Below are 21,404 nucleotides of genomic sequence, written 5' to 3' on the forward strand. Positions count from 1 at the left end.
GGAGGAAATTTCATTTTCAAATTAATCTTTTTATATACAACACTGGCACATGCAGAGGAAGCAAGCCAGGGATCTATTTGGTAGGAATTAAAGCCTTTCATGTTGGCCAAAACGTTGGTTTCCAGACATGACATTGTCACACCAGTGACCACTTCCCATTTTCATTTTTGTCAAATTCTCAAAATTTACATTGACAGATGAAAATTGTTGAGTACCTACATTTAATAACAACAATACCGTCATGTTGTTGTCATGGAAATTATAGTGATTGTGGGAAATTTATCACTACATGAGATACAGATCGAACATTTTTTCAGACACAATTGATTTATTATTTTATATATATATTTCCTTTCAGAAAAGACAAGAAAAATACATTTTTTCAGACACAATTGATTTATTATTATATATATATATATATTTCCCTTCAGAAAAGACAAGAAAAGTCTTCACCTCTTTTCTCTTCTCCTGTGTATAAAAACAGACACACTCCCAAACCCACCCACAAAACAACATTCCCCACCCTTCTTTTAATATATACACATCCGACGTCAAAAAAAGAAGAAGAAGAAGAAGATCAAGAATGGAAGATTATTTTCTTGTTTCTTGTTATCTGTTGATGTCATATTTGTCACTGTATTTTCTGGTAAAAATTGTTTTTCAAGTATGGTACACACCTAGAAGAATCGAAGATCATTACATGAAGCAAGGGATTAAAGGCCCGAAGTACCAAGTTTTCTTGGGAAATTTGAAAGAGCTCGCCAGTTTAAATCTCATGGCCTCATCCCAACCCATACTGCCTCTCTCCCACAACATACTCCCAAGGGTCCTTTCTTTCTATCATCATTGGAAGAAGATATATGGTATTTATTTCATTCAACTATAATTTCAGTTTCTTCTCTCTTACAAACTTCTTCTTTTTTTATCTTTTTATCTTTTTTTTTTGGGTTTTTTCCTCCATTTTTCAACTTTGGAAAATTGTCTAAATTTTTAGATCATTTTTTGTTCGTAGTCTACAAGCATGAATCCATGATTTACAATTCACATAACCACATATATAGTATTTTTTATATCTAGAAAAATTATCTAATTATCGATATATATAGTAACGGTATCACCGAATGCCAGATTTTTTGGGCGAAATAAGTCTGTGGATCCCTTTTTTTTTCCTTTTTGTGTTGTTGCCTCTTTTAACAGACTTAAATATTTGATTTGATCTTCGTTCTAAATGACGGGAGCTAAACCCTAGGGGTTTGTAAGTACATGATAGTATATTTCTGACATAGTTTTTCTTCTTAGTTCTTCTTTTCCTTCAATTATAATTGGTGACTTTCTTTAATCAATATTTCATTTTTCTTGTTCTTTTTTGTATGCAGGTTCAACTTTTATTGTATGGTTTGGAACAACACCTCGTCTTACGATTTCTGATCCAGCCCTTGTTAGGCAAGTTTTAGTCGAGAAAGCGGAGTTTTTCGAGAAAAACGAGTCACCCACGCTCGTAAGGGAACTTGAAGGTGATGGTTTGCTAAGTCTTAAAGGGGAAAAATGGGCTCGCCATAGAAAGATCATTCAACCAATGTTCCACGTTGAAAATCTTAAGGTATTGATTATTTTATTCACCATATATTTTAATTGATTTCTTTTCTAATTTCAACCATTTTATGTATGTTGCTGATATATCATGAAATACCCGTTTAAATAAATACCAAAATTAAGTTGACTGATACAATTAATGTTTGATTATAAGATGATGATACCCATAATGGGAAAAAGCATGGAAGAAGCAGTGGCGAAATGGTCGGAAGAAATGGGGAGAAGTGGTGGGAAAATGGAGGTGGAAGTGTCGGATTGGTACCAAAATTTGGTGGAAGATGTGATCGCAAGAGCCACATTTGGAGGCAGCTACGCAGACGGGAGACCCATTTTCCAACTGCAAGCACAGCAAATGGTCCACGCTACTCAGGCTTATCACCAAGTTTTCATCCCTGGCTATAGGTACCTACCTACTCGACAACCTCCTTCCCTCTCAATTATATATTTACTTTATTTTTTCGGATGTCTCGAATATATATTAATCCGGTTTCTAATTAATATATATACTTCTGTTAACTAAATTTTGAAAAAACGTAACATCAATTTGTGAATGAATTAAGGCAAATTAAATTGTGTCAGACGGTCTTACGGGTCGTATTTTGTGAGACATATATCTTATTTACGTCATCCATAAAAATGTATTACTTTTTATGTTAAAATATTACTTATTATTGTGAATATCGGGTGAGACCCTCTCACAAAAGACCTACTCATGAATTAACTAGGGAGCGAATTAAGTATATTTATGTATTGTTTATATGAACAATAACATTATTATTTTCGTTTAATTGCCTTGGATTAGTGCAAGTGAATTGTTATGTATAAATTATATCTGTATTTTAACTTCATTTTTTTCCTAGTAAAATTATGATTTTACTTTTAATAATAATTATATTATGTTGTAAAATTTTAAGGCCATGGAGTGCAATAATTGTGGCATTATATAGGATAATGTGCGGATATATTATATTAATAAATTAGTAATTTAGAAACTTTGTTTATAGCTTTATTATTACTGTATGAAAACAGTTGTTTCATCCTAATCTCAACTGCGTTTAACGTTTTGTATAGATCAATCTGACATTTCATAGTTTTTTTAGTTTGGATATCGAAATATTGATTTTAAAACACTACTTTATTTGTTAGATTTTCTTCTTTATTTTTTTAAAAAGGGGGACGAAAATTAAATATTCCATTTAATTAAATTATATTAAACATCATATTTCCCTTTTCTTTTCTTTTCTTGTTTCTTTCCTTTTACTCTCCATTTCCTATAAAACTAAATTTTAAACAAAATTTTCTTGGGCAAAAACTTGTGTGAGACGGTCTCACGTGACTATTTTGTTAAACGGATATTTTATTTGGGTCATACAAGAAAAAATATTACTTTTTATGCTAAGAGTATTATTTTTTATTGTAAATATCAGTAGAGTTGACTCGTTTCAGATATAAAGATTTGTGAGACCGTCTCACAAGAGACCTACTCAAATTTCTTTCAGCAACAAATTTTCTTCGATTGGATTTTAAAATAGGAAAAACTTGTCGTTTTGGTATTTATGTTTATTTTTTTTAGATTTTGGTCATCTATGTTACCGAATTTTGCTTTTTATCTTTGATTTCTTTATTGTAATTTTAGTCATTATTTTCACATTGTATCAACGTGAAGTTGATATATATAGATAGTATCATGTCATGAAAAAAACTAAAATCACAAATATTTGAGAACACATAAAATCAAAATTAGTATTCTCGGGAACATCAAAATGATCCACATAAATTGTAAATTAAATATTCTATTATTTTTATGAAAACAACAACATGAAGATCGAATTTGTCGTGTATATAGGTTGTTGCCGACTGAAAAGAACAGAATATCTTGGAGACTGGAAAAAGAGGTCCGTAAATCGTTAGTGAAGCTCATCGATCGGAGGATCAGGAACGCGACTTTTCAGGGCCAATGTCCTAACGATTTATTGGGACTCATGATTGGTGCCAGTACTGCTCCAAACCTCGAGATAACAGTAAACGACATCGTGGAGGAGTGCAAGACCATATTCTTCGCCGGCAAGCACACCACCCTGCAGCTGCTCACGTGGACCACGCTGCTGCTCGCCATGCATCCCCGCTGGCAGCACCTCGCGCGTGACGAGGTGCTGGCGCTCTGCGGCTCAAGTGACACCCCCACTAAACAACATCTTCCAAACCTTAAAATGGTAAATATTTGTGACTTCATTAACTGCTAATTACATAACCCTTTCCCTTTTTATCTCTCTGCATTGTTTTTCCAGCTAAGTATGATCTTGAACGAGTCATTGAGACTGTATCCACCCGTGGTGGCGATGATCCGACGGGCGAAAACGGATATACACTTGGGCGGACTCCACATCCTGAGAGGTACCGAGCTCCTGATTCCAATCCTAGCCGTTCACCATGATCCGGCGATGTGGGGTCACGATGCTCAAGAATTTAACCCAATGAGATTTGCCAAAGGCGTGGCTCACGCGGCCAAACATCCCATGGCGTTTCTGCCCTTTGGTTTAGGTGCACGCAGATGTATAGGACAAAACCTAGCCATTCTACAAGCTAAACTCGCCATAGCTATGATACTCCAACGCTTCTCCTTCGAGCTCACGCCTGATTATCGCCATGCTCCCTCGGTTCTGATGCTACTACACCCGCAACATGGTGCGCCAATAGTTTTTCGGAAATTAATGTAGTAGGGGGCATGTATGATAGTATGGCCTTCTTCTCTCGCTCGCTCGAACCGCATTTCACTTGGAACTTTAACATCTAAACTTGATCGAGTTTTTATAGCTAACTTAGATTGATCGGAGGTTCAGTTAGTTTTTCCGGACCATATTTACAATGTTTATTTCCCATTTCAATCACGAGTTTCTTCAGCAAGTTCAGCACATTGTGTATTCATATATGTAAATGTTTATTTATACGTCTGCATGTAATGTTAAAAGTGTGCTTGCGTGTGGCAGAAGTAGTTGTTTGTACTATTTTTGCTGTGAAAATGATATGGTATACATAGACAAAGTTGCCACAAAAAGTATATTGATTGAGGTTTGTTGGAGCATTCACATAAAGATTGTTTTTCGTTGATGCGATAGTATATATTTATTTTAGATCAAATAGTTAATGATTTGAATAATTTATGTGATTATGAAGTGATAGAAAGAAACATATAATTTTATGGCAAAAACTTGTGTGAGATGGTTTCACGGGTCGTATTTGTGAGACGGATCTCTTATTTGAGTTATCCATGAAAAAATATTATTTTTTATGTTAAGAGTATTACTTTTTATTGTGAATATAGGTAGGGTTGACCCGTCTAACATATTAAGATCCGTGAGACTCACTCATAATCTGTATATGAACACTTGTGTTTTTTAAAAATTGCTACGTAGCACATGTGTTACACCAATGCGAATGCAACATTGATATAACATTAATATGGTATTATATATGTTGGACTCCCATCGGATGAATGAATTTTTATCTGTGATACGGGTCAATCCTACAGATATTTACGATAAAAAGTAATACTCTTAGTATAAAAAAAATAATGTTTTTTCATGAATGAACCAAATAAAAGATTCATCTCACAAAATACGACCCGTGAAACCGTTCTAACACAAATTTTTACCAAAAATATAATACCTGGACCACAATTCTTCTCCTTCCGCTATAACATCATTCAATGTGGATTATTATTATGTGGCGATTCAACAGTTAATACCATCTTTACTGCTAACCTGTTCCCCTACGAATGGACAGAAATCAACCACCTCGTCCGGCGCACATTAGCAACTGTCTCTCTGGCGGGAAACACGTAGTCCATTCAAATGCCACCCGCTTGTCTGAACTTCAGTTTAATGCGATTCTCGCTCTCACAAGCCAACCCGACAATGGCTTCCGGGTCGAACTCTCTCATGTGGTTCAGGAAGGGTATCCGGCTCCACGACAACCCGGCGCTGGAGTACGCCGCGAGGGGGTCGGACTTTGTTTACCCCGTTTTCGTGATCGACCCGCACTACATGGATCCCGACCCGAACGCCTTCTCCCCCGGGTCGAAACTGGCCGGCTTGAACAGGATCAGGTTCTTGCTCGAGAGTCTTGTGGATCTCGACTTCAATCTCAAGAAAATAGGATCGCGCTTGCTCGTGCTCAAGGGTGAGCCCAGTGAGGTGCTGAGTCGCTGCTTGAACGAGGTAAATTTTTTTAACCAAATTACTAGTTCTATTTTATGAATGCTTTAGATTTTGTGTTTGATTATCACTGACTAAAATGTAGACTGTTAGAAACTGGTAAGACTACCTGCTCTGATGTAGGGGTGACTGCTCCGATACACTTAGGCATTCCGTAAGAATTCGATGGAAAAGGGGTGCGGATTAGTTCTAATATTGGTTACACCCTGCTTATCAATTATTTGACTAACTTGTAGTTTGGTGATTTTTGTTCTGCACGGCTTCTGTGTTTTGGTAATATGATGAATCCCATTGATTTTGATTAATTAAATGATGTTAAGAATGATGAATAAGCAGCATGATTTGTGTACAAGTATTCTCATTTTAACTTCCATGTGCATCTTTCTGAAGTCACTTTTCTTTCTTATGAATTGTCAGTGGAGAATTAGTAAGCTGTGCTTTGAGTTTGACACAGAACCTTATTATCAAGCTTTGGACAAGAAAGTTAAGGTGAGTGCTAATGGAAGTTTTAATTTATGTATGTTTTCAGCGTATTTTTAAATGTAGCTAAAGTGTGACCTGATATTTCATTCTGCAGAATCACGCATCTGCTGCCGGTGTAGAAATCTACTCTCCAGTGAGTCATACGATTTTCAATCCTCTGGATATTATACAGAAGGTAAATATGGAGGTGGATGAATGATATTTAATACAACTGATTGAAATCTGGGGACAATAAAAGCTAATATCCGTCGCACAATATTTCTGTATTCTATGGTTATTGGTTCATTTTGGCCTTCAGAATGGTGGAAAGCCACCTTTGAGTTATCAATCTTTTATCAAACTTGCTGGGAAACCCTCTTGGGCCTCATCTCACATTTCAGATGAGATTACTTGGCTTCCTCCCGTTGGAAGTGTTGGAAACTGTATGATCTCAGAAGTTCCATCAATGAAGGAACTTGGCTATGAGGACAAAGAGGAGGTATGGGCTCATTATTATAGTAAAAGGTCTACGTTATACTATGTGTAAGTTGTAACAATCATTGATGACCAGGATGAGCGGACTCCCTTCAAAGGTGGTGAATCAGAAGCTTTAAAAAGACTGAGAGAATCGATTTCAAACAACGTATACTGCGGGATTAAATGATTCCAGAATTCACAAAATAATATCTTATTTGTTTCTGAAAGAAAAGTCCACAATTATTTTTTGTGCTTGCTACATGGAACTCTTCTTTTCACGATATGGCTTCTGCACAACTGAAATATGTATTCCTCTGTTGCAGGAGTGGGTGGCTAACTTTGAGAAACCAAAGGGAGATCCATCTTCATTTCTAAAACCAGCTACTACTGTTTTATCTCCATATTTGAAAGTATGTAGCATGTAGTTCTTTTGCTTATTTATTTTTTGAAGTCTCTAATCTTTTGCTCTCTCCAAATTGTTGGAAGTTTGGTTGTCTGTCTTCCAGGTACTTCTACCAGTGTATTCAAGATGTTCAGAGAGATGTCAAAAAACACACGTCACCCCCAGTTTCCCTTCTTGGACAGGTTAGTTTACTGGTTATAAACTTTATAAAATAGCCAGCATGATGAACATTTTATCCTACTGATAACCTAAACTTCTGTAGTTGTTGTGGAGAGAATTCTTCTATACTGTGGCGTTTGGCACTCCTAATTTTGATCAGATGAAAGACAATAAAATTTGCAAACAGGTGAAGAAAAATCTATTAGATTATGATTGCACGTGCTTCAGTCTATGCTCTACTTATTGCGCATTTATATAATGGTTTTTCTTTCCCTCGACATTTAAGTTGTTTGCATTTTTAGACATTAGCACTCATCAAGGTGACTTGTTTATGTTGTCCACATTATACATTTCCTATATTGTACATGATGTTGTGATAAGCACGTACAGTCGAATTCGGATGAAACCTTGTCTGGTCGGTCGAGGAGTGTTTGTGCCATAAATGAGTGGTGTAGAGAGTTTTGCTCTTATTTTAACTTTAAAATGTGTACATAATTATGGCAAAGTTGTTGCAAATTTCAGTTGTTGATTACTTTGGTTAACAACAGTGTACTGTTATACATATCTTATAGTGTGATACAGAGGTCAGATATGCATTGTCATGATATTTGTATTTTTTCCCTTTATCTTTCTTTGAGCAGTCTATTTTACTACATAGATACCATGGAAATATGATGATGAATTACTGGTTGCCTGGAGAGATGCAAAGACAGGATTTCCATGGATAGATGCCATTATGGTCCAGGTCCGGACCAAGATTGGTTCCTAAATATTTATTTCCATTTAGGTTTTGTTGGTTTTTTAGTTGTGCTTTATGATGGCTTTTAATCTGGAGTTTCTTTGTTGCACAGCTTCAAAAGTGGGGTTGGATGCACCATCTCGCTCGACATTGTGTTGCGTGTTTCCTAACTCGTGGGGATCTGGTATATGATTTTAAGCGTGTTTGACATACATGAAAATGACTCCGATATATGCTCTCTGATATTATGCTATAATCATGACAGCTTGTGCATTGGGAAATGGGAAGAGATGTTTTTGAGAGGCTTCTTATTGATTCAGATTGGTCCATCAATAATGCAAACTGGATGTGGCTATCATGCTCATCATTCTTTTACCAGGTTTAAGGACATCGTACCGTTCATGTTTGATGATACAAGTTAGTGATCAAAATAACTTAATTAAATTCAAAAGGTTGAATCTTAGTTTTGCCCAAAAAGTTAAAGGTAAATCTCTTTTACCCCCATCCCTACACTAGGCACTAGCAGTCAGTTAAAGTTTTAAAAGTGATGATAAATGCGTGTATTCAGCAACTATGATAAACTAGTTAATTACTTTCACAAACTAAGATTAAATGTATTGTAATTAGTAGTGGAATCCATTATCTATCACTTACTCCTATTTCCATAGATCTTAAGATTTCAGAATAGTATCTGTTAAGAATCGTCCAACAAAGCAATAACACCAATATCAAATCAAGTACACGAACAACCAAGCCACTATCGAATTTAGATTACTCACGCTTCAAGCATGTACACCAGAATATCAAACACACACCACAAGAAACAACACAACAACGATTACGTGGTTCGGTCCTTTTAGAGACCTACATCCACGGAGAAACACCACCAATCTTTATTGAATTTCCAGAAGAGTTTGTAATACAACAAGTTTACCAATTCAACAAGAAAGAAGTATTACAAGATTCGATCAAGCTTGCTTCCCTTGATTCTCCTTCTTTCTTATCTTGCCTCTGTATTCTTCTACCTTCTGACTTGATAGTTCACCGGGTTTCCTCCTTTCTTGTTTTGTTCTCTGGAAGCTTGTTCTCTGTTTTTCTTGCTCTCCCTTCGACGAAGCCCCCCTCTCTCTCTTTTATCAGTTTTCAACCGTAATACCTGTCCTCAACTGATATGGGCTTTTTTATCCTCTAAGCTAGTTGGGCTTCATCCTTGAGTAGCCCATTCCCTTCCAGCCCAAGCTTTTTGAGAAACCCGATTAACAGTATCGAAACTTATAATTCTTGTATGTTTCTAGATTGGAAACTCCAAATGAATGTGTAAAGATGGGAATCCTAGAGTGTCAAGGACTATAGAGCTAGATTAGAGAGTATATATGTAGGTATTGTCTAATGGTGGGTTACTTTAGAATTAACCATTGGTTTGTGGGAAAAAGGTTGGAAGCATATATAAGGTGTAATGGACTCTTCCAGTGATTTGAGTTAATCATTCTTCAAAGAATAAAGTAGATGTGAAATAATTATGTGTTGAACCTATTGAGCCAAGTTTCTGCTTTTGTTTTTTTCTGGGCCAGAAATTCTGACCTTCTTATGTTTTTGTTTTCCAGTATAACCGTATCTATTCTCCAATCTCATTTGGAAAGAAATACGATCCGAAAGGCAATTATATCCGGCATTTCCTCCCAATGCTTAAAGGTATCTTGTATTTCCTTAGAAATCATAGACTCAATATATTTTATTTTGTTTTCAGTAAAGATAATCATCTTGTCTTGTTTTTGTATCCAGACATGCCTGATGAATACATATATGAACCATGGACAGCTCCTCGAAACGTGCAAGTTAAAGCAAAATGTATTATTGGAAAGGATTATCCAAAGCCAGGTTTTCTCTACTTGCATTCTAGTTATCATCAGTCGTCATCGTGTGAACTTTAGCTTTAAACTAGTTGGATTGCTACATGTCCTCTATTATGTTCTGTTTAAAGTTAGTTTTTATATAAGGACCGTTGTAACCATGCTTGCTAATTTTGCTCCAAGTTAGCTATGGTTACTCCGCTCCTTTGAATGTGATATAAGCATCTCAATTCCTTTATAGGCAACTCTGGCGGTCTTCTGTAAACATATTCAAATCAAACCATTTTAAAAGTCAAATACATATCTAGTTCTGATATGCCAGCACTCTGATCTATCCTCTAGCATGCTTCATTTTACCTAATTCAAACTATTCTTGTGTAGCCAACGCCCCATCTTAAGTTTTGCTCTCAATAACACTTGTTTTTGCAAAATATGCCATCTTTCAAAGACCCGATAATTGCTGTCAATATAACATAGGTGGCAGCATGATGGTTCTAATAACCGACTGAAAATTTTGAATTTTCAGTACATTTTATGGTCACATAGAACTCCTATGCCATCCTCATGTCCATTAGTCAATCTGATTTTGATCAAAGTGGATTCCCAATCTAACAGACCCAAGTATAGTGTTCTTTCGTCTGTAACATAATTTTCAATATATTAGTCCTTTTGTTTCTCTACCCTTTATTAGAGATCCTCAATTTTTTTTTAAAAAAAAATCTTAAATTTGACATTGTGCATTGTACAGTGGTTGACCATAAGTCGGCAAGTAAAGAATGCAAGCAGCTCTTTCACGAAGCCTATGAATTGAACAAAAGGTTAAATGGGAAGGTAAATGAAGAAGGTTTGAAAGATTTAAGGAGAAAATTTGAGGAAGTTGAGAGGGAGCAGGAGCCAAAATCCAAGAAACTGAAGCAGAAGCTGATCGGGTAACACACTGTCATGAACTCTATGTATAGTGCATGCTGTATTTTCAATCTTTATAGTTAAAACTAGCGACTGAATACACTTAACTTATATGCACAATATTTTATCACGGAGAAATATTGTCTTGTTTATCTATCAGGATAGTGGAGAAGATCGGGTTCGGATTTTATGAATCTGTGGTTATTTTTCGCTGTGAAGTGAATTTGTCTTTTCGACAGCATACGTTTCGGATGTTATGGTACTAAAGAAAGTTATGCCATACAATAGACAAGTTTTTTGAGATGATATATTTCTTGGGTTAATAATCTGATATTGGTATGGTCGACGTAGCATAAGGGATAATTTAGAAAAATACTACAATCGGATCAATGTCATTAAAAAATTTATAGGTCGGACCGATGTGCACGATGCATGGATACTGAAAGATGAGTGAAAGTCGTCTAAAGTGGACGCGCTGAATAATGAAAGTTGAATGGAAGTCGTCTAGAGTAGGCTGTCGTGGACGTCGAATTCTCAGATGGTCGACAATGTTACAAATGTCTTACATCGATAAATTAAAGTAATAAATAGTGACTTATAAACTCAAGAAGATTACGTCACCAATATTTTGAGATGATACATGGTAAAGCCAACACTTGAACTTAAAACCAGCAGACAAATGGCTCTGTTTCTATATATCTCAATGACTTGGTCATGATTGGTGCCATATTTTTAACGGGCTTTCAATATTTCCATTTATTTCACGTATTTGTAATGCTTTAGACTACTTTTAATTTAATTTTTCTTATTTTGTTTTCGACGAAGCCAAAATTTCTGTCCATCCATAAAAGTCAATTATAAATTAATTTAAATTAATTTCGCTTTAGTCAAATGTAAATTTCTATTTCTTTTAAATTTTTTTCTTACTAAAGTGAACTTGTGTTATCATTCACTCGACAACATAGATGGTACCTAAAGGCTAAATATCCAAATCAACTTCCAAATGAAATTCATATGCTTTCATAAATAAAACAAAAATCATTATTAGAGGAATATTTTTTTATTTTAATGAATATATCAAGTGTCAACAACCGGAAATTTTTTCTTGAAAAAGAAAAAAAAAAAGAAAAAAAAACCGGAAATTTTTTCTTTCTTTGACATAATGCATCAATATTTGGATTTTTTTAGTACAAATTATCTTAACAAACAAATTAAATTTTGATGTCTGTTTGGTGTGAAGGTGAGACATTAATTAATTATAATTTACACATAATTATTGTTTTATCCAACTTTTTTCTCAAGTTTTTTAAAGGATTAAAATTATGAATAGTTACGTTATCCATAAATAGTGATTTATTATATCTATATTATGCATTTTTCGCCGTTCCATCTCAGGAGAAAATGGTTAAGTATTTATTTTTAAGATTCTGTTGAAATTGTTTTTTTCCCATCAAATGTAATCTTGGAGATTTATGTTATTATATATGTGTGTGTAAGCGCGTTTATTTATTTTTCGCTCATGTTAAAAATATCATTCGAAAAGTATCTTTATTAAACGAGCATTTAAATAATATATAAACAATTATTGAAATTCACTAATGTATTGTAAACAATACAAGAAATGCTAATTAACTATAATTACTTGACTATATCTTTGAGAAAAATGAGAAAAAGAAATACAATCTATATTATTTAGGACAGATGAAATAATATGATATTATAATAACATAGATACATGCTAAAAATTTTGCCTCCACTTCATTTTTTTACAACGTAAAAAGAAACAAAATTCAAGAAATATTAATACGGCAAATAAGGGGGGTTTGAAACATTCTTGGCTAAAAGCCTAGCTCCACAATGGTCACTCCATGTGTTAATTGATGCACATTCTCAGGAACAGATATAACCTCTTTCCCAGAAATCTATAAATCCCATTTTACAATTATTTATTTTTATCCAAACAAACAAACATTTCTTGATTTCATTCATTTTCCCGATTCTCCCACAAAATGGCAAACCAAGGTCCCACCAACACAGGCTATACCGGACATGTTGCTGCAGGCCAGCCTCAGGTATTATTGTAGATTAACGTTGTTTCACGTCGATTAGATAAAATCTTTAAAAGTTGAATATATAGACTTGGACAATCATCTCTTCTTGAGCTAGTTTTTAGAGTTGAGTTAGGTTCAAGTCTCAATCTTAACATGATATCAGATCACTGTCCATGGTTAGGCCACCCGTTCTGCCCATAGTTGGGTCATTTGTAAACTTCATGCTCCCAATGTTTATTCTTGAGCGTGACATGGTATGTTAGTTGTCCCACATCGGTTAGATAAAATCACTGAGAGTTGCATATATAGATTTGGACAATCTTCTTTAGCTAGCTTTTGGGGTTGAATTATGTTCAAATCTCAATTTTAACAGCATATATGTGTGTGCGTGTGTGTAGATATAGATTATTCAGCTTATTATTTGATCAGAAGTTCAAGATTAATTTAAAAGAGAATAAGTTGGATGTTGTAGTTGAGGAGAGATGACTTGATCAACCAACCATCCAATCTGCAAAACCAAGGCCAAGCCAACTTTCTTCAAGAGGTACATAATTTTCAGTTTCATTCAATACACTAGTTATACAGTTTTATATGTTTGTTGAAAAAAGATATTCTATTATCAAATTTAATAATAATGTGAAAGAAAAAACCACGAGAAACTCTTATTTAACATGTAGTATAGATATGTGTGATGATCTTAAAAATCGTACCTTGTAAATTAAACTATATGAACATGGAAGACTGGAACACAAGTCAAGAACATGGCTCAAGGAGCAGCAGAAATAGGGAAAGGTGCGGCACAAGGTGCAGTGAACCTTGCCAAGGGTGCGGCACTAGGCGCGGCCAACATCGCACAAGGGACAGCTGGCGCGGTCAAGAATACTCTAGGGATCAACACTCCCGACTCCGCAGCCCCCGCTGACACCACCCGCACCGCCGACATGAATCTTCCTGCCGACATCGATACTGAAATGGGAAGCTCCACCAATCCTAGCAGCATCAACCATCCAAGCAATCCTAGTACTAGGATTTGAGGTGGATGTTATTCTATATAGATTAAATAATGAATGTTACCATTTTTTATGTGATTTTGCTAGTTTATTGGATTTGTTATTAGTGAATTTAATCATACTTTGTCACATTATATATGGGTTATTCTTTCTTTTCTAAGTAAAGTTAAGAAAATCTCAATTAATGGCAAATTTAGTTAAAAAATATTATATTTTTACATAAAATGTAATTATGTTAATATAATATTTAGATAAATTTGGATTATATCTTATTTTTAAATTGATAAAATAATCATTTTATTTAACCCAGTATGATTTTTTAAAATATTATTATTTTTTATTTTACTATATTTTATCTTTGAATAGATAAAAAAACAATCACATTAATTCGTCATATATACGGTGATCACATCATGGACTTGGTACTTTTTTTTATTAAAAAAACCCATTATGATTTATGACGTATTGAAATTATAGGAAAATGGTGAAGAAGTCTATTTTTTATATAAAAATGTGCCATTTGCGTAGTTTCGTGTCTGTGCAGCAATCTTTAAATTCTTGTGTCATTAGATGTTGAATTGATCAATGATCTCATTAATTAAAAAATGAATTCATAAAAGGAGGCACTAAATTATTGGTTTTTATATGCTATGTTTCATAGTCAATAAGCCATAGGCCGTCATTTTTTTAATTAAACAAACACATTATTTAATTCTACAGAATATCTGTATAATTTATTTTTTTTAATTAAAAATCAATTAAGGATATAAAGTTATTGTTTGTTGTGCACTGTCAACAATATGTTTGGTTGAATATAGAATTTTTAGAAATGAAGAAAAATTATAAACTGTATCAAGATGTGTTAGTATCGGCTTGAGATTACTTGAAAGATGTATTATGATTTAGTGTTAGATTTGAAATATCATAAGTTTTGATGATTACAAACAATTTCGAATTATATTAGTATTTGGTTTTTATTTACTGTGTACTCTTAGGTTTCTAATTGGTAGTCGTAAAGTCAATTTGGATTGCAATGTTTATATCAAGCCCTTATATATTCAAGTCGCTATTCAACATGGCCGCTTTAACGAGATCAAGCCACAGGCTGATCCATAAGCCAAAGTACAATGACAAATCATAAACAGTATCCTATCAATTTTCGATGGATAGTAATGTTTCATATTATGTCAAGAGTCGTGTAGTTGAAACAAACATTGTCATCATCAATGGATTCATTCTTGTAATGATTTTGTCCGATTAAAACTATAAAAAAAATTTATGATTCTTCCTCTAAACTTCCCAATTTTTTTTCACGGATAATGACATGAAATAATTACTCAATCGTTCTACATATTTTTCTTTTGAAACAGTTACTCAATTGTTGCAACAGCTATTGTTTTGGTCACCTTGGAAGTGGATTCATCATCTGCCCTTGATTTAACTTAAATTTGTAGACTTTAAGATCTGCGAACAAATCATGTAATTCCAATTTGTTTAAATAATTTGATTCTCGAATGACAATTATTTTGACATCTCATTCTTTCAGGAGTGTCTTTATTAATTTCAAGGTTATCTCTCTGTTTCTTACTCTTTACCCAGAGTAGTCAGTTTGATTACCACGTTGCTACATGTCTCATCAAAGTTAGACATTGATTTTTCAAGCTTCATTTTATAATGTTAAACTTCTATATGACAACAGAAAGTTGTTTTCTCTTTTTTGATCATGGCCTTTGCAAAGCTGAGTCAACTTCTCCCAAATTTTTTTGGCAGTTGAGCACATCTTAATCTTGTTAAAAGTATTCTTGTTCAATATCTTGTATAAAATGCCATTTGCAACATCATTCCAATTGGCTTTCTTCTTGTCTTCTTCACTGGTACATTCCATCTTTTGTATTGCGGTGCAGCATGTGGGGACCCGGACGCTAATCATCTTCTTAATCATCTTTGGGGTTTAATTATCAGTTAAGATAAACAGGGTCTAAAAATTTTTCTTTTAAAATGCGGAAGGTAATGGAATCAATCTATTATACAAACTAGTATAATAATACAAATCTTGTATAACATGCCTCTAATTTAAAATTAGGTTCAACTACTACATTCAAGTAATAAAACCTATCTACATCAAGTCTGTGATCACCACTCTAATCTCGATCTCTCCTCATCTTCTGAACCCTGATCTTGCCCCAGCCTATTGTCATGCACACATACAAAACAAGACAACAGCCGGATAACTCCGGTGAGATATAAATATCCCAGTATAAACAATGTATTAAATGCAATCATATAAAACATATATAAAAGCTTAAACAAACATCAAAACATGTATATAATCTGACTACATGAATCAATGACTCGTGATCTAATCTTATCTTATCTCAAATCTAGGGATCCCAATCTAATTTAGACTTTGGTATGCTGTATCGAGTGTCTGAGATAGACGTCGATCTACATCTAAAGCTCTTCGATACAACGTAAGTCTAGAGTCTTATCGGTTCTGAGAAAGACTCGGCGGTTCTGCCCTAGCTATGCTGTCTGCCCTAGACTCGGACTCTGACTCTGTTCTAAGTCAATACATGCACATATCAATCTGATAATCTGCAAATATCAATGCAATAAAGTAAAGTATGTGATTTAGGGAAACTCAAGTCAAACCTAACTCGAGTTGTGCAATCCCGAATCAACATTTATTTATACCTTTATCTTCTCGATCTGACGAAGACGAGGTCTTGTATTCCAATCTGTCCATACTCAGTCTGGTAATGAAAATCACATAATTACAATATCAGTATATAGCTCAATTCAAAACCTGTTCTGATCAATACTCACATCAGTATATAATCTGATCCATATCTGAACAAGGTACAATCTAATTCATATCAACGATATTACGATACAATCGAAATCATTATCAAATCTGATCAGATGTCAGTCTGCTGATGTTTCGACGGTATAACAATACAATCTGAATAACCCCGTCAATTCTGAACATCACAAATATAATACTGGAACTCATAATCTGTGTCACTACAATTCGTACTCTGAATACTAACACAATTCTGATATAAAATCTCAGTCAATATCTTTCAAAAATCATAACAATTACATAAACAGTCTGTTCTTTAATCTGACTTCAATTCTATAATGTCTACGGTAGCAGAAACACCATATCTGAATCATATTCAATTCTGACAATATCATAAATTCAAATCTTGTCTAAACGTAACAAAACTTACGTCCAGTTGTAGCCTGCGTTGATAGAAACACAGTACTGTGCCCGGATTCAAAAACAGACGGACGAATTTCAAACGATTGTAACTTGAAGCACAAAATCCATTTTTCTTCAGAGACCCTCGATTCTTTCTTTCTGAGGGATGACTTGCATGTTTATATAAATATATATATATATATATATATATATATATATATATATATATATATATATATATATATACACGTTACATGCATGAAAGCAAGTGTCTCATCTCATCTATTCCATGTCTCGCGCTCGGGCGGTAAGAAAGTACCGCTCGAGCGCGGCACTTTCTGTCCGGATGCTTAGCTTGTTATCCAATGCGCTCGGGCGGTAACATTCTACCGCTCGGGCGCCATACATTCTGCCCAAATTCTATAATTATGGTGCATTGGCGCTTCGAGCGGTTCATTTCTACCGCTCGGGCGCCAGATGTTCTGTCCAATATTTTAGCTTATAATGTACCGACGCCCGGCTTCACCTCTCATGTCTTATTTGGCTCCTGTGATATTTGCTAATCACAATTCGGACAACTAATCAACGTCTGATTACAGTAATTCAATCTCGGGCCTTACACAGCATCTGTAACTGCAAAAACTTTATTTTGTTTCAAAATCTTCATTGATTCGTCTGTTATGACGTACCGCACATCATCATCACGTGCGGCTAGTTGAGACCAAAAACATATAGAAAGACCAAAATATTCCTATAAATTTTCTTATATTCAATATCATTACATAATTAAAAACACAAAACATTATCTTATAAAATACCAATTACTCATTGGGAGTCGATATTACACTTCATTTTGTGTTACCTACATCCCACTTCATGTGTAGAATATGTAAGACTAAGTGCTTGCCGCTTTACCAAAAGCTATAGCTAGTAGTAATAGTGCAACTCAAATCTTTTAAACCGCACATCAGCTCAAGCACCAGGGTTCGATTGCTCTACCAAGCAGAGCCAATTATTGAACCCAACAATCTCCCTCCCAATAATTGCACTCCTTGCAATCAATGAGAATCAAACAAGTGACCTTGGCTCTGATACTAATTGTAGGACCGAGCGCTTGCCGCTTTACCAAAAGCTAGCTATAGCTAGTAGTAATAGTGCAACTCAAATCTTTTAAACCATACAGCAGCTCAAGCACCACGGTTCGATCGCTCTATGAAGCAAAAACAATTATTGCACCCAACAGAATATATGTCAAATTTATTCACATATTGAGTACAAATAACATAAAATAGAGTATAAATATCACTTCTCTTACTCATATAAACATATATTCATTCATTTATACACACAAATAGAAATATGTGAAAAATGTTGTGAGAATAAAATGGAATATGGTAAAAAATATAAACGAAATAAATAAAATCATTTCACTTGTGATTTACACATGTATTAAACAAATTAGCGGATTGTGGTAAACACAAAGCGTGTGTTTCGTTAAAAATAATTAATGAAGTAGTTTTCAATTTTAAAATAAAAATTTAAATTTTTTTAACTTGAAATGGTAGGAGATCTGTTGGGGATCGATATAGAGGAAGGGTGAATAAACTCTTTCGTTTGACAGTCGTTTTTGCAAAGGGTGCTAGAGTCATGTTAGAGATTATAGCTAATCTTGTTCACGACTAAGTCCAACATATCACAATAATAAGTACAGAAACAATCCGATGGAGTATGATAACGCAAAGAAACAGTAGGCAGTAGACAATGGTTTTTTATGGAAGTTCGAAGATAAAATCTTCTACGTCTCCCTTTCTTCTGTTTCCAAAGGTATCACTAAAAAATTTGGTTTTTACAGTACAATACTTGTACACATCCACTTCAGTAGGAATTATCATTTGTCTACTGAAACTCTTAATAACTCAACACAATAAAACAAGTACATCAAAGTTCTGGAAAAAACTCTTTTTCAAATTACAAACTCTTCTCAAAGATATAGTAACGTGAATATCCTTGTACAGTAAGAAACAGTCAGCATAATATGATCTCTAAAGATCAGATAACTAATATGAAGCATGTGCTACTTTTCTGTATTTTGAGCTTGAAGATGATAAGAGGTTCTGAGTACTCAAATCAACGTTAGTAAGTTGAAGTTTGTGTTCGTAGTTTTTGGTAACCTATAAACGTTGTTGATCTTGCGTATATATAAAAGTCTTGAATCCAACGTCTATAAAAAAAAACGGCTTCTTTGACTTCTGCTAGAATCAGCTTTATTACTTAAAAAGGATAATGCAAAAAGCTTCAAAACAATCAGTCTTGTTTCATGCCACATTTGATAAAACATATTAAATGACTTTGTTCAGCATTTAATGATTCATTAAATACTTGTACTTGATAAAGTAACGATAACATTTAATATATGAGTGACATGTTCTGTCTTCAGCAAGGAGCCAAGTTCTGCTTCTGTTTTACTAAGCTGAGAAGTACTCGAAGAGTACTGCTTTGTTAAGGCGATACGAAAACTTCTTCTTTTATACTATCTTCTGGTTTTACTAACAAGATCTACTGGTTTTGACTATCATCACCACAATTAAATTAAGTCTATCAAATTTCTCCTTTGCGGTAATGCCAAAACCTAAAAAGTTAGTATGAAGAAGAGAACAACTAAATCAAAAATAGGGCAAAAACTTGTGTGAGACGGTCTCACGGGTCGTATTTGTGAGACGGATCTCTTATTTGGGTCACCCATGAAAAAGTATTACTTTTTATGCTAAGATTATTATTTTTTATTGTAAATATGGGTATGATCGACCCGTCTCACGGATTATGACTCGTGAGACGGTCTCACATGAGACTAACTCCAAAAATAGATAGCAATAATAACCAAATGAGATAAGTAGTAAATTAGAGTTTTAAAAGAGGTTCTGTCTTCAGCAAGGAGCCAAATTCTGCTTTTGTTTTACTAAGCTGATAAATACTCAAAGAGTACTGCTTTGTTAAGGCGATACAAGAACTTCTGTTTTTATACTATCTTCTGGTTTACTAACGAGATCTACTGGTTTTAACTATCATCAACACAATAAAATTAAGTCTATCGAGATCCAATAAAATATTGAGAAAAATGCTATTGTAATATAGTAAAATCATGTAATTAGTTTGATAAGATGAGAGGTATTTTAAGCAAATTCAAAATTACACTATGATTCCATATATTTAGTATATGACGCTCTTTTATAATATGCTAAAAGACGTATAAATGTTAATTGCTCGAGTAAAAAATTACTTTATCACAATTATTTTATAATTTTTTACTCGAATAATTTAATATTAATTATGTACTTTTTTCTCATATATTGAGAAAAATTATCAATTGAACAGTTTTAAGCTTCTAACATATATGATAATATTTTTTTTAGAGAAATTGCATTTTTTCTATAATTTGTACATTTTTCATTTATAATCATGGTATCGGTAATTTAAGGTTTTAGTACATTAATTTATATTTTTTTTTAAAAAAATTCTTTTTTCGACTGATAGATGACTTGACATATTAAACATCGTCAATATTTCACTATAGTAAATTTCAGTGTCACGTCAGTACTCCAATAATAAATTTGTAAAATCGAAAAAAGTTCAAATTAGTTGACTAATACCATACACTGACAATATAAATTTTGCATATGATACATGCATGTATTATTTATAAAAATTTTACAGAAATTTATAATATGATATATTTTAAATAATTATGGAAATAAATAAATCTTATAGCACTAAATATATTGATATTTTTTAAGTTATATCATCTTATGTTAAAAATTAAGTATAAAGGTTTATAAACTTCCAAAACATCATATAAAAAGCATCTTAGGTAATTCATGTTGTGTGATTAGTTAATCATATGATATTTGATGTATAGTTTGAGAGAAGATTATTAATAAATAACCATCTTATTTTCTTCTCACAATATCACAAAGTGATATAAAATTAAGAGATCTTTCGACGTGATATAATAATTGGAATCGAGTTTTTTTCCTCTCACATTAATATCAACATTTCGACAAATTATGAAAATACCAAATTGAGTAACCATGTCTTATTAGAAACACTTTTTTGTATGTCAGAATTATATCTTCACACTTACATAAATATTTCTTATCCCAAATATATAAGTTGCGTAAGATCGAACGCTTGTCGTTTTATCAAAAGCTCAAATGACTCGGTCCTATTATTAGTATCAGAGTCAATGTAACGAGTCGACTCTCATTGATTGCAAGGAGTAAGATTATCGGGAAGAATATCGCTTGTGGTGCAATAATTATCTATATTTAGAGCAATTGA

The 21,404-nt window shown here is 33.6% G+C and overlaps 3 protein-coding genes across 3 annotated transcripts; all 3 read left to right on the top strand.

The window, feature by feature from the left end:
• The first annotated feature begins 511 nt into the window (after window positions 1-511).
• LOC140812892 (cytochrome P450 734A1-like) lies at window positions 512-4,629 on the top strand. The gene is made up of 5 exons (XM_073171274.1): window positions 512-863; window positions 1,377-1,600; window positions 1,748-1,995; window positions 3,440-3,806; window positions 3,882-4,629. Exons 1-5 carry the CDS (start codon window positions 584-586, stop codon window positions 4,308-4,310), a joined length of 1,548 nt encoding a protein of 515 aa, XP_073027375.1. The 5' UTR covers window positions 512-583; the 3' UTR covers window positions 4,311-4,629.
• A 722-nt stretch (window positions 4,630-5,351) lies between these two features.
• On the top strand, window positions 5,352-11,053 carry LOC140832947 ((6-4)DNA photolyase). The gene is made up of 14 exons (XM_073197275.1): window positions 5,352-5,810; window positions 6,225-6,296; window positions 6,385-6,465; window positions 6,589-6,768; window positions 6,841-6,912; window positions 7,070-7,156; window positions 7,233-7,331; window positions 7,412-7,495; window positions 7,967-8,053; window positions 8,160-8,231; window positions 8,313-8,426; window positions 9,652-9,739; window positions 9,830-9,925; window positions 10,646-11,053. Exons 1-14 carry the CDS (start codon window positions 5,445-5,447, stop codon window positions 10,828-10,830), a joined length of 1,683 nt encoding a protein of 560 aa, XP_073053376.1. The 5' UTR covers window positions 5,352-5,444; the 3' UTR covers window positions 10,831-11,053.
• Window positions 11,054-12,722: 1,669 nt separating this feature from the next.
• Window positions 12,723-13,998, top strand: LOC140812900 (uncharacterized). Its single transcript, XM_073171282.1, has 3 exons — window positions 12,723-12,875; window positions 13,327-13,398; window positions 13,595-13,998. The coding sequence occupies exons 1-3, from the start codon at window positions 12,813-12,815 to the stop codon at window positions 13,886-13,888; spliced, it is 429 nt and encodes a 142-aa protein (XP_073027383.1). The 5' UTR covers window positions 12,723-12,812; the 3' UTR covers window positions 13,889-13,998.
• The last annotated feature ends 7,406 nt before the right edge of the window (window positions 13,999-21,404 follow it).

The sequence above is a fragment of the Primulina eburnea genome, chromosome 1 (assembly GCF_022965805.1).
Source record: "Primulina eburnea isolate SZY01 chromosome 1, ASM2296580v1, whole genome shotgun sequence".
In the NCBI taxonomy this organism is placed as follows: domain Eukaryota; kingdom Viridiplantae; phylum Streptophyta; class Magnoliopsida; order Lamiales; family Gesneriaceae; genus Primulina; species Primulina eburnea.